This window comes from Lissotriton helveticus, chromosome 5_1 (assembly GCF_964261635.1).
Source record: "Lissotriton helveticus chromosome 5_1, aLisHel1.1, whole genome shotgun sequence".
NCBI classification, from domain to species: Eukaryota; Metazoa; Chordata; class Amphibia; order Caudata; family Salamandridae; genus Lissotriton; species Lissotriton helveticus.
This window is the reverse complement of record NC_136065.1, coordinates 1,178,299,855-1,178,316,770: the sequence shown is the minus strand read 5'-3', so window position 1 is coordinate 1,178,316,770 and position 16,916 is coordinate 1,178,299,855. Positions and strand designations below refer to the sequence as shown.

The 16,916-nt window shown below is 47.0% G+C and overlaps 1 protein-coding gene across 1 annotated transcript in view; it reads right to left on the bottom strand.

Moving 5' to 3' along the window:
- The window catches only part of FHIP2A (FHF complex subunit HOOK interacting protein 2A), a 359,146-nt gene that overhangs the window by 273,890 nt on the left and 68,340 nt on the right, over positions 1 to 16,916 (bottom strand). Inside the window, exon 3 of the mRNA XM_078643886.1 lies at positions 14,147 to 14,316. Within this exon, the coding sequence (XP_078500012.1) occupies positions 14,147 to 14,316 (170 nt within the window). The remainder of the gene's footprint in view (positions 1 to 14,146; positions 14,317 to 16,916) is intronic.

The window sequence follows — 16,916 nt, the reverse complement described above, 5'->3', positions numbered from 1 at the left end:
TAAAGAAAGGGGTGCGGCCTTCACAAATGTGAAAGTGACACATGGGGTCTAGTAAACAAACATTTTTGCAATGGAATAGGTCTCGCATTTGCGAGAGTTTCAGCTATTGCACTGCCAATAGCTCAAACTTTCGTAAATGTGAGACCAAATGTATCTGGTGCATCTTTGGTCTACATGTACTTCTTCCATTGTGCATCTATGTACCTTCCATGTACTTGGTTGGATCTGTGTGTTTGTTACTTTCCTCCTGAAAAGCATATCCAATGCACTACCCTATTTCTCATCCTGTACCTCTATCTATATCTTTAATCTACATATACCTACCTCCTTTATGCATCTATATACTTTCAATGTACTTATGGGTATTCATTACTTTCTTTTAATTCAGCATATCCAATACCCTACCCTATTTCTCACCATATACTTGTAGCGATTACCAGGGGTACTAGGTTCAGAAAGGGACAAACAGTGTTGGTCGGACGATGTATTTCCCGCATCTCGCCACTGGAGGGAGCCTGGCGGTTGCGGAACTACAGTCCCCAGAAGCCCAGCAGACAAGGAAGCGGAAGCGTGGTGTCGACAAAAGCCTTCCGAGGTAACGGCTCGGGGCTTGTCAATCAGGACCTTAAGTGAGACCGGGACGGAGCCCTTGCCTGCTCCTTGGAGTGGATTTCCAGATACATTGTTTGCCTTGAGCAGAATGATTTCTGCTTTTCTGAACTTCTAGAAGACTGCCTTTTGCATCCAGCTTCGCGAGCGAGTCCCCGCATTCATAAGACGGGCGGCCTCGCTCTTCTTTGAGTGACGTTTGTGAGACCCGCGCAGGAGCGCGTTGTCGTCTCCGTCACTGGTGTTTTTCATTGGGACATTTCCTTTTGTGAATCCTGGCGTGCCGGTACCGGTACGTGCTACTCAACGAGACTCCTTGCTGATTTTGTTGCTTCTTTGTTTTTCCTTGCTGATTTTGCCTACGTTGAGAAACCCTTGCTGATTTTTACAGTCGCCAATTGTTCGGCTGCTTCTGAGGAGGCTATTGGTTCCACTCGGATATCTGCTGTTCGTGGTTTGCTTCCTTGAGGGGTTTACAGGCGCTCCAGTCCACCACATCAGTTAGTAATTATCCTTAGTGATATGGTATGTTTCTTTGATGCCTGTGAAGTGCTGGGTTTCTAATTGTTGGTTCTTGTTCTTTCCTTACCTGCAGTATATCACCGGGGGTTCTTAGAGACCGGCGAGTGAGTGGGTGGACGGCATACTGACATACCTTCAGAAGCCCCTCTGGACAGCCTTTATTATTTTATCCACTTCCCTTTTCCCCGGGGGGCATACATACATAGTTGTGTTTTCCTTACACTGTGTGTTGTGCATCCTGGAGAGGAGGGGGGATATTCATCTATCCATCGTTCCTGCTGACATCTCTCAGAGGTTAGTGGTATATCACCATTGACGTCGTGACAGATTGACAAGCCCACGAAGGTTTTCAGCCTGAGCGATGGATACGAATACTGTGTTGGCTTCCTTGTTGGAGAGTTTATCTGCTCTCCAGCAGGAAGTACATGCCACACGACAGGAGAACCATGACCTTAGAAACGAAGTGGGTTCACTTAGACGTGAGGTGGCTGGCATCGCTCGGAAAGGGAAGAGTTATATCAGAGAGGGAACGCTTCCGCCCCCACCCCCAACACAAAACCCGGATGGGGCGTCTATGGGGGGTGGATTCTTTGCTACTCAACCCACTAATCCCTCTCCTTCAGGTCCCGTTCCCACAGTCCATGTCATCCAAAACCCTGGTATACCTTTAGCACCTCCTGAGCGATTCTATGGGGACACCAAGAAGTTTGAAACATTTCTAAATCAGTGTAGGCTCCATTTCCTCTGTAAACCAACCGTTTTCATGGACGATGCATCAAAAACATCGTTCATGATGTCATACATGGGGGGCAACGCTGCCAGTTGGACTATTCCATTGATGGAAAGGAATGACCCAGTGCTACACAACTTCCAGGATTTTTGTAGCGAGATGAGGAAGCTGTTTGATAGGAAAACACACATGCTGTCTCTAGACCGTGAATTGATGACTCTTCGTCAAGGATTACAGGATTTGTTGACGTATATTACCACCTTTAATCGTCTAATAGTGGAAACGGAATGGCCTCCTGAGAAACGAACCTCTTTGTTTTATCAAGGATTACGCGGGGAGTTGAAAGACGTGCTCTCCCAAGTTGTGCAATTGCCCAAGACATGCGATGAGATGATAGACCTTGCTGTTCAGCTTGACCACAGAGTACAAGACCGAAAAGGCGACAAAAATGGAGGGGAAATACGTTCTTACTTTCCGAAGCCTCGCCCTCCTCCAGAGGACTATATCAAACCTGGGATGGGAGTGGAACCCATGCAAATCGGAGGGGTTAGGGGTCCTCTGACTCCCGAAGAAAGAGAGAAAAGACGCCTACAAAAGCTGTGTCACTATTGTGGGAAAAGCGGCCATTTCATCAGAGAATGTCGAGCTCGAGGAAAAACGTCAAACTCTAGTATGGGTCCCCGGAAACAAGTCGCTGTAACACAGGAGTCGGAAAACTGAAGAGCCCAAGTACGGACGGGGTCTCCGTCTTGGGTTTGGAAGAAGAGGAAAAGATCCCATTATACCTTGCAAATACCATGCAACCTTCAGTGGCTCATATGAACATTACCGTTTCTTTGAGAATAACTGAGGATAAGTCGTTTACAGTGTCTGCCTTATTGGATTCAGGGGCCACAGGGAATTTCATTGATCAACAGTATGCCTGGAGGATGGGCATTCCCTATGAGAAGAAAAAAGTCCCTGAAATGGTGAAAGCTGTGGATGGAAAGGCACTGACCTCTGGGCCTGTTCGATTTCACACAATACCCCTTGTCATGTACGTAGGCACGAACCATCAGGAGATCATACAATTCGATATCATTGACGCTCCCCAGTTCCGCCTGATCCTTGGCATGCCCTGGTTAACCTTACATGATCCAGTGGTGAAATGGGCTGCACGTTCGGTGTCTTTAACATCCCAGTACTGTCGAGAACATTGCTGCCCACTCAAGGTGTCCAATGAAACCAATGAGACACAGGCAACTCTTCTCGCCCAGGGATGCATAGAAGGAAGGTACTGCTGTGCTACCACCCTTCCTGGAGAGTACGTGAATTACCAAGATGTCTTTGACAAAAGGAAAGCAACTCAGCTACCACCTCACAGACCTTATGATTGTCGGATAGATCTTGTTCCAGGGGCGGACATACCCTGCAGTCGAGTGTATGCCCTCACTGAGCCTGAAACACGTTACTTGAAGACATATTTGGAGGAACACCTTGCATCGGGGTTTATCCGTCATTCTACCTCCCCGGCATCTTCTCCACTCTTCTTCATATCGAAGAAAGACTGTGACGAACTCCGCACGTGTATAGACTACAGGTCTATAAATAAAGTGACCATCAAGAACAGATACCCGTTGCCCCTCATACCCGTACTCTTGGACCAGCTTCGAGGGGCACAGGTGTTCACCAAATTGGATCTTCGTGGTGCCTATCACTTGGTACGAGTGAAACCAGGTGATGAATGGAAAACCGCCTTTTGCACAAAGTTCGGTTTATTCGAGTACCAAGTGATGCCTTTTGGGCTATGCAACGCCCCTGCCGCTTTCCAGTACTTCATGGATGAAGTACTAAGAGGACTATTGGAAACAATCTGCATCGTATATATCGATGATATTTTGGTCTATTCTCGTAACATCTCAGAACACATCTGCCACGTTAAAACAGTTCTGGATCGTCTTCGGGTCCATTCCCTGTTCGCCAAGCTGGACAAGTGCCTATTCCATGTCAGCGAGGTGGCTTTTTTGGGATATGTCATTAACGCCCAGGGGTTCCAAATGGACATGAGCAAAGTAGAAGCGATTACACAGTGGGCCGCCCGACTCATGTTAAATCTGTACAGAGTTTCCTTGGGTTTGCTAATTATTACAGACGATTTATCAAAGATTTCTCTCGCATTATTACTCCGATTTCCAGACTGCTGAGAAAGAATGTACCCTTTGAGTGGACTCCTGAAGCAGACCATGCATTTGAAACGTTAAAAAGGCGGTTCACTCAAGCTCCTATCCTGCGGCATCCAGATCCCAATCTGCCATTTGTGGTGGAAACGGACGCCTCGCAGTATGCATTGGGTGGGGTATTGTCCCAGCGACATCCAGATACGGGTCAACTACATCCTGTGGCCTTTTATTCCAGCAAACTTACACCATGTGAGGTGAACTATTCTATCACAGACAAAGAACTGCTGGCTATTAAACGGGCCTGTGAGGAATGGAGGCATCACTTGTTAGGGGCTCTGCATACTGTCGAGATGTATACGGATCATCGGAATCTGTTGTTTCTGAAAACAGCAAGAGCACTGACGCCAAGGCAGCTAAGGTGGTCGCTCTTTTTCTCGGACTATGATTTTATCATTAAATACAGACCTGGACCCCAGAATGGTAAGGCAGACGCTCTCTCCCGTAGGGTCGACCTCACAGGACCTCCTCAGGATGACGATACCGTACCTCCTACCATCCTTTCTCCCTCGGCTTTTCCAGAATCAACGCTGGCTTTTGTGATGTTAAATGACTTCTTGGAAGATGTCAAAGTAGCGGTGTTTGGGATTGATGGCGCTTCATGGATACAGGAAGATCCGGTACATAGAAGCACCAAGGATGATCTGTTGTACCATTATCATGCTTTATATATTCCATTGAGCACGCTCCAGGAACAGATCATGCAGTGGTGTCATGATTCTACGTTGGGAGGCCATCTAGGAGAATACAAGACCATTGCCAGTACAGAACGATCCTTTTGGTGGCCCTCGCTGCGAAAAGATGTCAAAGACTATGTACAGAAATGTGCTGTTTGTGCTCAGAGTAAATCCAGTCATTCCAAACCTGTGGGATTGCTACGTCCCATCCCAATCCCTCCTTCTCCTTGGCATACAGTATCAATGGATTTTATAGTAGAATTGCCCCCTTGTGAGACCTATACCACGATTCTAGTCTTGATTGATCATTTGACGAAAATGGGTCATTTCATTCCCCTGAAAAAACTGCCTACCTCTTCCGAATTGGCCTTGGTGTTCCTCCAGCATGTAGTGAGAGCTCATGGTATACCTAGAGTCATAATCACTGACAGGGGATCCCAATTTACCTCTCGCTTCTGGAAAGCTCTCTGTCAGGCATTACATATTGAGGCTCGGTTATCGACCAGTTTCCATCCCCAGACAGATGGTAAAACCGAGCGGCTTAACCAGTCCCTGGAACAATACTTACGTTGCTTTACCCTGCAGAACTCAGAAGACTGGTTCCCTCTGGTGTGGATGGCGGAGTTCGCCTACAATAACGCAGAACACTCCACATTAGGGTGCTCCCCTTTCTTTTGTTTATACGGGTTCCATCCTGATATGCTCCCCTTCGAATGGCCAGTCACCTCCACTCACCCTTCCATTCAGGAGCATCATGCTCACCTTCGGGCGGTATTGATTGATGCTCGAAGCCAATTGGCTCTATCTCAGGCAGCCCAGAAACGATGTGCAGATCGGAAGCGGGTCCCTGAACCCGAGTACAAGGTTGGGGATAAGGTTTGGTTATCAACTAAGAACCTGCGTCTGAAAGGGAGGGGGAAGTTGGCGCCTAAGTACATAGGGCCCTATGGTATTGAGGGGCTGGTTAACCCTGTGGCGGTCCGTTTGTCTCTTCCCCTGTTCTTGGCGTATCCACCCGGTGTTTCATGTGTCTCTACTTCGTCCCTGTCGGGTGGGTATGCGTCTTCCCTCGCGTCCTGGCCCCGTTGAGGTGGACGGTGATGAGGAGTACGAGGTGGAGGAGATCCTTGATTCCCGTTTGTGCCGTGGGAGGTTGCAGTACCTTGTGGCATGGAAAGAGTACGGGGTGGAGGATAGGACCTGGGAACCTTCCGCCAACATGCATAGTCCCTTGTTGGTGGAACGGTTTCATGCAGCGAATCCTGGCAGGCCTGGTCGACCGCCGGGACGTCGGTCCTCGAGAGGGGGCTATGTAGCGATTACCAGGGGTACTAGGTTCAGAAAGGGACAAACAGTGTTGGTCAGACAATGTATTTCCCGCATCTCGCCACTGGAGGGAGCCTGGCGGTTGCGGAACTACAGTCCCCAGAAGCCCAGCAGACAAGGAAGCGGAAGCGTGGTGTCGACAAAAGCCTTCCGAGGTAACGGCTCGGGGCTTGTCAATCAGGACCTTAAGTGAGACCGGGACGGAGCCCTTGCCTGCTCCTTGGAGTGGATTTCCAGATACATTGTTTGCCTTGAGCAGAATGATTTCTGCTTTTCTGAACTTCTAGAAGACTGCCTTTTGCATCCAGCTTCGCGAGCGAGTCCCCGCATTCATAAGACGGGCGGCCTCGCTCTTCTTTGAGTGACGTTTGTGAGACCCGCGCAGGAGCGCGTTGTCTCCGTCACTGGTGTTTTTCATTGGGACATTTCCTTTTGTGAATCCTGGCGTACCGGTACGTGCTACTCAACGAGACTCCTTGCTGATTTTGTTGCTTCTTTGTTTTTCCTTGCTGATTTTGCCTACGTTGAGAAACCCTTGCTGATTTTTACAGTCGCCAATTGTTCGGCTGCTTCCGAGGAGGCTATTGGTTCCACTCGGATATCTGCTGTTCGTGGTTTGCTTCCTTGAGGGGTTTACAGGCGCTCCAGTCCACCACATCAGTTAGTAATTACCCTTAGTGATATGTTATGTTTCTTTGATGCCTGTGAAGTGCTGGGTTTCTAATTGTTGGTTCTTGTTCTTTCCTTACCTGCAGTATACCACCGAGGGTTCTTAGAGACCGGCGAGTGAGTGGGTGGACGGCATACTGACATACCTTCAGAAGCCCCTCTGGACAGCCTTTATTATTTTATCCACTTCCCTTTTCCCCGGGGGGCATACATACATAGTTGTGTTTTCCTTACACTGTGTGTTGTGCGTCCTGGAGAGGAGGGGGGATATTCATCTATCCATCGTTCCTGCTGACATCTCTCAGAGGTTAGTGGTATATCACCATTGACGTCGTGACAATACTTCTCTCAATACATCGTCTAACCCAACTTTGACTCATCTCAATCTTCTTTCTACTACTCTTTCTAATGCACTACCCAATTTCTCACCCTATACATATATAAATATATCCTCTACACCCACTCTCATTTTTCCCAAACCCCATACCACTACTATGATCCCCAAAATAACCCTTTCTATATTCTCCCTTACTCTACCCAGCCTTGCATCATCCGACACCTCTTTTACTATACCAATCCCCAAAACAAACCTTTCTAAACTCTTCCCTCTGACTCTTCCTCTCCACAACCCCTTTTTACTCATCCAAGACTCCTCCTACTGCTATGATCTCCCAAAAAAAGAAAGAAAAACAAAATCCTTCACTCTCCTATCCCTCCACTATCCTTTTCAATCAAAATAACAGACTAACATATGTTCACTTCTCAAATTTCATTTTCCACTATACTAATTCACCACTAATCCTTTATGGGTTCCAGAGTAGCATGACACTCGCCAAAAAGGCGCTTCAACACCTCATCAGAGGTAAGCAAGCATTATATAAATGCAAATCTTTTTCCCTCTTCTATCCCTCCGTTACCATTCTCTATCCAACTGAATAAAACATCCAACACTCAAACTACTTTCATATTTCACTATACTAAGGTACAACACTAATCCTTTATGGGTCCGGAGTAGCATGCTACTCACGAATAAAGCGCTTCAACACACCATCAGGGTTACAAGTGCTATATAAATGCAATCCTTTTCCCTTTTCTACCCCTCCCCAGCCCTTCTCAATCCAAATAGCGGACTAACATATCCACCATTCAAATTACTTTCATATTTCACTTTACTAATTCCACACTAATCCTTATGGGTTCCAGAGGAGCGTGCTACTCACCAAAAAAAGCTCTTCAAACCAAATCAGGGGTAGCAAGCGCTATATAAATACAAACCTCTTTCCCTCTTCTAACCTGCCGCTACCCTTCTCTATCCAAATAACTGAATATCATATCCACCACTCAAATTACTTCATATTTAACTATACTAATTTTCAACACTAATCCTTTATGGGTTCCGGAGTAGCGTGCTACTCGCCAGAAAAGTGCTTCAACACCCAGTCAGGGGTAACAAGCGCTATATGAATGCAAACCTTTCTCCCCCTTCTATCCCTCCGCTATCCTTCTCACTCCAAATAACTGACTAATATCCACCACTCAAATTACTTTAAAATTTCACCATACTAATTCACCACTAATTCTTTATGGGTTTCCGGAGTAGCGTGCTACTGCCCACAAAAAAAAAACAAAAAAAGAGAGCTTCAACACCCCATCAGGGGTAACAAGCGCTATATAAATACAAACCTTTTTTCCTCTTCTATCCTTCCGCTATCCTTCCAAATCCATTTAACTGATTAACCTATCCGCCACTTTAATTACTTTCATATTCCAGTAATTGAACACTAATCCTTTATGGGTCCCGGAGTAGCGTGCTACTTGCCGAAAAAGCGCTTTGACCCCTCGTCAGGGGTAGTAAGCGCTATATAAATGCAATTACAATACAATACAATTGCACTGAAAATGCTTGTTTTTTTTAGCAGCCTGACACGGATTGCTTTATAAAAAAAACACGCATTTGGGAAGAAGAACGTAAGGATGAAATTCTGCTGCACCTTGTAGGCCACCGTTACTGCATGGGAAACCAATCACGGGGGGAGGGGGTCAAATTGCGACATGCGTAATTCAGATTCATTAGGAAGGTCATTTAGTGGCTCTCTCCAAGTTGCCGATTTCAGATACAACTTCTTTACGAACCGGTTGCATCTGGATAGTTGTTCACAATCTATAAGGTTTACTCCGGATTATGATCAGCATTTCCTAAGGTGGTGTGTCCAATTTTTATTGGCTGTTCTGACTGTCCTTTGGCCTTTCATTAGTGAAAATGCTTACTAGTCCCCACTTTTAAAATGTTATAACCTCTGTTACTTGGGCTCCTACGCTACATGTTCTTTTAACACTTGGAAGCACAATTTCTTTAGCAGTCCTCGAGCAGCGCTGGCGTTCAGCTGTCCTTGAGCACCGCTCGCCATGCACCTTTATTTATTTATTGACAGTGCCCTTATGCTTCAAAATTGCTTCCGCTCGCTCATCTCCTCAGCTGCCTCCTCCTCCCCCTGCTTCTTATTTGAAGAAACGCGCCGTTATCCAGTCCGCTACATGTCATTTTACTGTCATGTGGCCAGGTTTGAGTGTGTTATGGTCACCTTGTTGTTCCTCTTTACATTTCATGTGCTTTACTAAATCTTGTTTTTAAACAGCAGTCCAGGCGGCTCCGGAGGGGAGCCGGACATGCAACAATGCTAGGCTCGTTATCACCCCACCCCGTTCTTGCATGTTTGCCAGTGACTAAAATAGGATTAGAAAGTTATTGTTCCTTAGTAGTTGTGAAAGCCAAGTACGCACCATCATTTATCCATTTTAACAGCCCAATTGTGTACTATTTCCCTACTCCAAAATGGAGTGTGCAGGTAAATCAGCATGCTGCTTTGCTTTAATGTAATCACTTCTCAGCTTTGTTCTCACTGTTATGTTAGCATATGTTTGTTTGTTTATGTGCTTACATATGAGTGTTACTTCTATATGCACATGTCATATCGTATGCCTATATGGTTGCTTGCATGATTATTTAGGCGCACCTTTATATGTAAGCATGTGTGTTAATCATTGTCTCGTTATGTTATTTAATTATTCCTCTATGAACGTGCACATATGTATGTATGCTTCCCACCCTCTTTAGGGTGAGCAGGAAGTGCACCAAGGCACTCAGTGATTTACATCTCAGAGCCCTAGTCTCCTCTTCCCTTATCTGTTTTGTGTGATATTTTAAAGTGCAAATATTTCCTGCTCAGGGGGAGGTGTGAACCGAGGGCTCTTTGCACATGGACTCAACACCCATGATCACAGCAACACTGATTCGTTCACAGACCATGGCATCCTCCTTTTAAATGGAAAACTCAAACTCGCACCTACAATTACACCACCAATGTTTTTTTCATTCACTTTTCAGGATTCACGTTCTAGACGTTTGTGGAAAAGGAGGTGGTTTGGCCATGTATTATAAGAAATAAACTAACCCCTGTACATCATAAGGATAATGCATGTTGGAGTTGCAAGATCTTATATAGGAACTCCACCTTTAGCTTTGTTCGTGTATATGGTCACATAACTCAATGGTGACTTCAATATTCTTATAATGGACAGAAGGGGTACTTTATCATATATAATGCTGCGGAGCTCTCAATAAAAATTGGGTGTGTGGTGATGATTTTATGAGAAAAAAAATCAACTATTTGTACTATCTGAATAAACTATGAGTTCCCTAATAACCTTTTCTAGACTCTTCTCTGCTTTAACTCATCCCAAACCTCATCTAACTAATATGATGTCCCAAATAACATTACCTAGACCTTTTCCTCCTCTATACGTCATTTATCCTTTTCAATTAAATAAACTAACAGGTTCACACTTTATTCAATAGTTGAATAAATACACCCAAAACTAAAATCAGCCCGCATTTCGAACACCAAACCTTGCCCTTTCAGGAGATTAGCAGTAATATTTGTGCATAAAAATAGCGAATGGCACATGATGGAAAAACAATAATTGGCACAACTTAGAGCACCATCAAGTGCCTGAACATTAGCGAACACAATATGATGAAGTTGGATACAATTCTTTCTATGCAACAAACCCGGCCCAGTCCACGGAATCTGAAACTAAGTCATAGGAAAGGTGCCAAAAGGCTAGAAGTCTTCCGGTGGACATACGAAACTAATTTAACATGCTTCATCAATCAGCTCTATGTTGGTGAAATTTCCGATTCAGCCATGGCACCTTAGTAAACAATTTCCTGAGCGTTTTGGTAGATCTTAAATTAGAAAGTTTTTGCTTGGTTGAATGATTATGCATATCAAAAGTATTAAGTTATACATAACTAATAATATTAGTAGCTGTCAATGCGTTTCATTGAACATAAGTAGCTCTCAGTACAGAAAAGGTTGGAGACCCACGATCTAAATAATAAGCATCCAAGTGCTGTACACTTCCTCGAAAAAAGCGCTCTAGTTTTTCCCTTAATCAGAAAGTTGGGCTTTGAGCATCAGACTTAAAACCAATGGAATGAATACCCCAGGTTTCATGGACCTTGTTTTTTACCAAAGAGTAAGGAAAATTGGAAATTTCCCAGCACTAGCACTGGTTCCTTTCTCAAAACAGTACTTGCAGTTTATAGAAAACCTCGTGGATCGAGAAGGGGTGTTACCCACACACACAAAACTGTCACGGTGGGCGAGTAGCATTTTAGTCAAGGACGCTGATCTTTGTCAGGAATTTCAGTGAAAAGGCGTCAGCTGGGTTAAGTGGTTATGACCTAGCTTATTACTGAAGCAGTCCATTATAACCATTTGTTTTTTTCAATCTCATGTAAACTGGACAGATTTAGTTAGGCAAGGAGAAATGATGAGCACAGACAATAGTCTTAGTGCTATTCAAAAGTAATGGCTCAAAGAGGACCTGCAGTTCTTTTAAAGACACAAATTGGGCATAACATTTCAAGTCAGTCTTACCCATCACAATGCTGATACCATAAGCGCCGTAAAGCCAATTGAGGTGGGCACGATTCAAAGAAGCCACTATCTAAAATCCCATAATTTAGATGACCGCATAAAAACACATGAGCCATAACTACAGACATAAGAAAGCTGTGGAGAGGAACATATTGGGTCAAAAGTGACAGGTATCGCACAAAGGAAAACAGACGAGCTTCTCATTTAACACAATGGCTTAAAACGCCAAGTTTGTTTCTTTGTAATTGTCTCCCCTGAAGCTCAACGGGGTTCGAGTCTTACAGACACACTGGAAGCAGGCAGAATAACCCCTAATAATGTGTTGCTAAAACTGGGGGTGCTGTAGCCTGGCATTGTTGCTCTCGCACATTTAAACAACTTTCTTGAAAATGGGCAGTTGGGAAGTGTGCATGATGAGAAGTAACGTGGAACCCTGGAAAACTTTTGTCAAGAAACTAGGAAGTAAGCCTAACAAAAAGACAATCCCCATGTAGGAGGATAAAAGTACTTGAACTTTCGAACAGTTAGAAGGGGACATCCTGGCTTGTATTCGGCGTGCACACTGCTCACAGCCCCGCCCGCGGCCCTGCCTCCCCCCTGTGTAGAGCTGTGGAGTCTCACCTGTCCCGGGGGTCTATCCAGGAGGTCTGTCGGGTGTTGTGGTCGATGAAGAACACGCGGCCATCGTAGTCGCGGGCCTTCTCCCATCCCGGGGGCAGGGGTAGACCCGTGCTCTCCCTCCGGGCCCCACTGCCCGCCGGGGCCGCGTGCTGCTGGGGGCTCTGCGCCGGCTCCCCGCCTGCAGTGGGGGAGGGGGGGGACCGGCTGCAGTTGCCCCCGCCGCCCGCTCAGCCAAGGCACAGCCCCGCCGCTCCCGCTCGGTTTCTTCCGACGCCGCCACTAGGTCGGGGGCCCCCTGGACAGATGCTGCGGCGGCGCCTCCTGAGTCTGGCTGCCGGGGGGCCAGCGCTGGGGCCCCGCGGAGTGCGTGCCCTCTTCCTCCAGCCTGCTCCCCTGTAGCACCCGTGGCCGCTCCAGGCTCTCAGCGGCCGGAAGGCAGGGGGGAGCCGCGGCGCCCCCGATCCCTGCCCGCCGCTGGGGGCATCCTTCGCCCTTCGGCCGGGGTTCCCGCACGCCCTGCCCGGGCACCGCCTGCTGCTCGCACCCGGGGTCTCCTCAGCGCCTGCCGGTGCACGCGCTGCTGTGGCCAGAGCCCCGCAGAGCGCTCATCGCTGGAGCCGCGGCTCCCCCGCGCCGCCCGGCCATCTTTCATTCCACAGATTGGAGCCAGGCCGCTGCCACCGCCTCCCCAAACCCGGCCCCCGCCCCGCCTCTGGGATATCCAGGGCCCACAGACTGCTGCCGAGAGCCAGCCTCTGAGGAGGCGAAGGAATGTGCTACAGAGCCCGGGCCTCGGGCCGCCCCTGTCCCAGCCCCGTTCCTGCCCACTTAACTAGGCTCTTTCTTTGGTGCCCACAACTGCACTCAGTCGATTCGTTCGAGTTTACTCTTCGCCCATCACTATCCCTGCTCCTCTTGTCTCGGGCACTCTTCACGTTCCTTGTCCCATTCGACCTGGACCCCATGTACATTCCACAAATGATACTATTTTTACTCATTCGAAAGATATCACCGTGCGCGCCACCTGTCCCATACTGTTCTCTCTAGTTTGGCTCATGGACCGAGCCCCTTATCTGTATATTAAACAAGGAAAGCGGAGACAATCAGATTTTACGGTCTTCTGGTGGGATGCGCAAGGTAAGATGGGGGGGGTCTGTGTGTATGTGCGCGCGGGAGGGAGGCGGCGTGTGTGTGCTCGTGTGTCTGTGTGTGTGTGTCTGTCTACTTGCGCGCTCCATTGTGACGGGGATCAGCCTGCTGGAATCGGAGCGCGTGTTCATGCGCGCGACCTGATCCGATTCCGGCAGGCTGCGAGTGACAGTCTCTTGTCTCCCCTTGAACTCCTTGAAAGCTAAACTGATTACAATAGGGCTCCACAGCGACAATCGCTTCGCGATTGCGTCGCAGTGCGAGCCCTAAAAACTGCACAAAAAAAAGGGGGGGTCACAGATCCTAAGCATCAATTAAATGTGTTTTTTATTTTTTACACTGGATGAAATTTCAAGCAAAGTGCGCATTTCTGATGCAAAAAAAAGACAGTTTCGAATTGCGATTTACAATTTTTCAAAACTTTTTTAGTATTACACATTGCTATGTGGCAGTAATAAACAGGACGTCATCTGGCTTGGATGCGGTAAAGTGTAACTAGCGTGCCCATTCTCCAGGCGAACAAGACGTTGTTCAGTGCAGGCAAGCAATTGCCAGAGGACGACACCCAGGTTACCTTGACATAAAATATTGTGAATTAGAGAAACGAGGCTTCTTGTAAACAATAACCGCTTCACAGATATGCAGCCATAGACCCAGGCACACATCTGGGAGCTCTCAACTTACATCTGCTTTGCCGAGCGTGTAGAGCGTCTCGAGGATCTTGTGATGCAGCAAGTACTCCATGCAGGGTCCAGTCTCCCCTGACTCCCGCTCATTTTCTTCTTGCACCAGGATATCTAGCATCTGTTCCAGATGGGAGGGGATGTTCGTGTCGGTCACGGGAGCCTTATCATCTAGGAGTGACGAGAAAACACCCTTAACAGAAGAAAGGAGCATGTACACCACACACCTCATTAGTCAAACACCTCAGCAGTCTTTGAAAAGTGCTGGCTCCTTCTTTTATAAATGCATTTATCATCAGAGACTCAAGTATTTATATGCAGATCATTACTGTTAGGCGACTAATTTCAGGAGGTTCGCAAAAGCGTGACCTCTACTATGAAATCGAGGTCTAGGATACCATCTGTTAGACTAGAGTGTTAGTTCAAGTAAAATGATCTCTGCAAGTAATCATTCCAGATTTTACTGTGTATGCTGGGGCAACCATTTGCCTCACATAATGGTCGTTTAAGTAACGTACGATTATTCATACCCTATATCAATCAGAGTACTTGTAAAGCGCGCTACTTACCCGTGAGGGTCCCAAGGTGCTGAGGGGAGAGGTGGGTGCTGCTACTGCTCGAAGAGCCAGGTCTTGAGGAGTCTTCTGAAGGCGAGTAGGCCATGGGTCTGCCGTATGTGGGTAGGGAGCGTGTTCCAGGTCTTGGCGGCGAGGTAGGAGAAGGATCTGCTGCCGGAGGTCGTTCGTTGGATGCGGGGGATAGCGGCAAGAGCGAGACTGGCGGAGCGGAGCTGGCGGGTGGGGGTGTGGAAGCGGAGTCTGCTGTTCAGGTAGGCTGGTCCGGCGTTGAGGAGAGCTTTGTGTGCATGGGTGAGGAGCTTGAAGGTGATCCTCTTGTCGACGGGGAGCCAGTGTAGGTCTCTCAGGTGGGGGGTGATGTGGCTGCGGCGAAGGACGTTGACGATCAGTCGGACGGAGGCGTTTTGGATGCGTTGTAGGTGTTTGGCTGGGATTCCTGCGTAGAGTGCGTTGCCGTAGTCCAGTCTGCTGCTGACGAGGGCCTGTGTCACCATTCTTGTTTCGGTCGGGATCCACTCGTAGATCCTGCAGGGCATGCGGAGTGTGTTGTAGCAGGAGGAGGAGACGGCGTTGAGCTGCTTAGACATGGAAAGGGAGGAGCCGAGGATGAATCCTAGATTGCATGCATGGTCGGTGGGTGTTGGTGCGGTTCCCAGTGTGGTCCCCTATGCAGTGAGGGGGCACTGGTGCCCCTCTAAAGATGGGCGATGACTCTTTGTGCTATTTTTATTCCACTGTGTGGTAGTGCCTTTGTGTAATGATTGCCATTAATGTCATTAAAGATATTGGGAAGGTTGAAACTGGCTGTGCGCGGACTGGACAATACAGGATACTCGACAATACTCCAAGAACTCTTACCAGATGTTTTTAACAGTAGGACATTCCGAGATGGCATAATGAAAGACAGCTGTGATATGGTGCGCCCTCTGTCATAATGGGACGAGTTCCCTTACCATGTTGTATACACGGAATAATATGTAATAAACTTTGTGTAAATAATAAAAATTATTAAGGCAGACTTGGCTGGTAGGGCCATCACAGGCGGGCATACGAGGGCATCTTTCCAGCCCTCCGCAAATAGTCTGACTGCACATGACGCGAGTATGAAAGAGAGAGTCGAGGGATATGACTATGGATGTGTATATGTGAGGATGGTGTGTGTGACTGCATTGCCAAATAAACAAAGCAAAATAAATTAAATTTATGTAGAGCAAAGTTGTTCTAACAGGTGAATGAAAGTAAACAAGAGTCGGAAATCCCGTCCACAGTTGAAAGAGGCTGATGAGATCCCACCATGTGAAGCCTTGAATGGGGTTTAACTGAGTAAGACCCATAATGGAGTTTCTTCAGTCAATTAGCCATTCCTACAAATCACATAAAAGATTCGCTGCAGAGACTGAAAACGTATCTGGTAGAGATGGTGGAGCCCAATTGAAAGCTTTCCCCGGTACAGGTAAAGCAGGGTGAGTGATACATAGCATCCATTTCTCGGTTCATTAGGCTGTGTCAAAGTGAGATTCAGGGAGCAAAACCATTTATCACCACCACCACCATATTGGATATTATATTTAGGAGCACACACAACATATAACATAACTCACAGCTGACCGCCATGTTGTACTTCAGTTAACTGTTTTTGTTTGTGCTTGTGCCTTTGGTGATATTTGTTTTATTCATCGCTGTTGACTGCGGCTATCCCACTCCGAGTACAGCCTTTTGGGCGAGTGCAGTGGGAGGTCAGCCACTGTACCGTGCCAAGGCGCTGCTTCAACAAGGGTTAGCCACAGGCCCTACCTCCCAAGCAAGGGCTGACACTTATTTTAGTGTTTGGCTTTCATCGTTTGTATTTTTTGCCCCCCAGTGTCTGAAACTCGCAACTCTGAGAAGACTTCCAAGTCAGGAATAAAATGGCCTTCAAATTCAGCACCCATAATTGCCACGGGTGAGTCACCTCTGACTTGAGCACCAAATATAGCGCTGATTTCTATCACTTCAACTCGCGAGTTTCAAAATGGCAGAGAATACAAATCTCATCCCAAATCCAGCTAAACACATCATCAACATTTGAAAATGCGACTAAAAGATTGACTTGCGAGTCTAAAAGGAAAAAATATACACAATTTAAAACATTTAAAGCCCGCTCTGCATTTTTTTAAAAACTACGATCTCAAAAACTACTAGGCAAACCAAAAA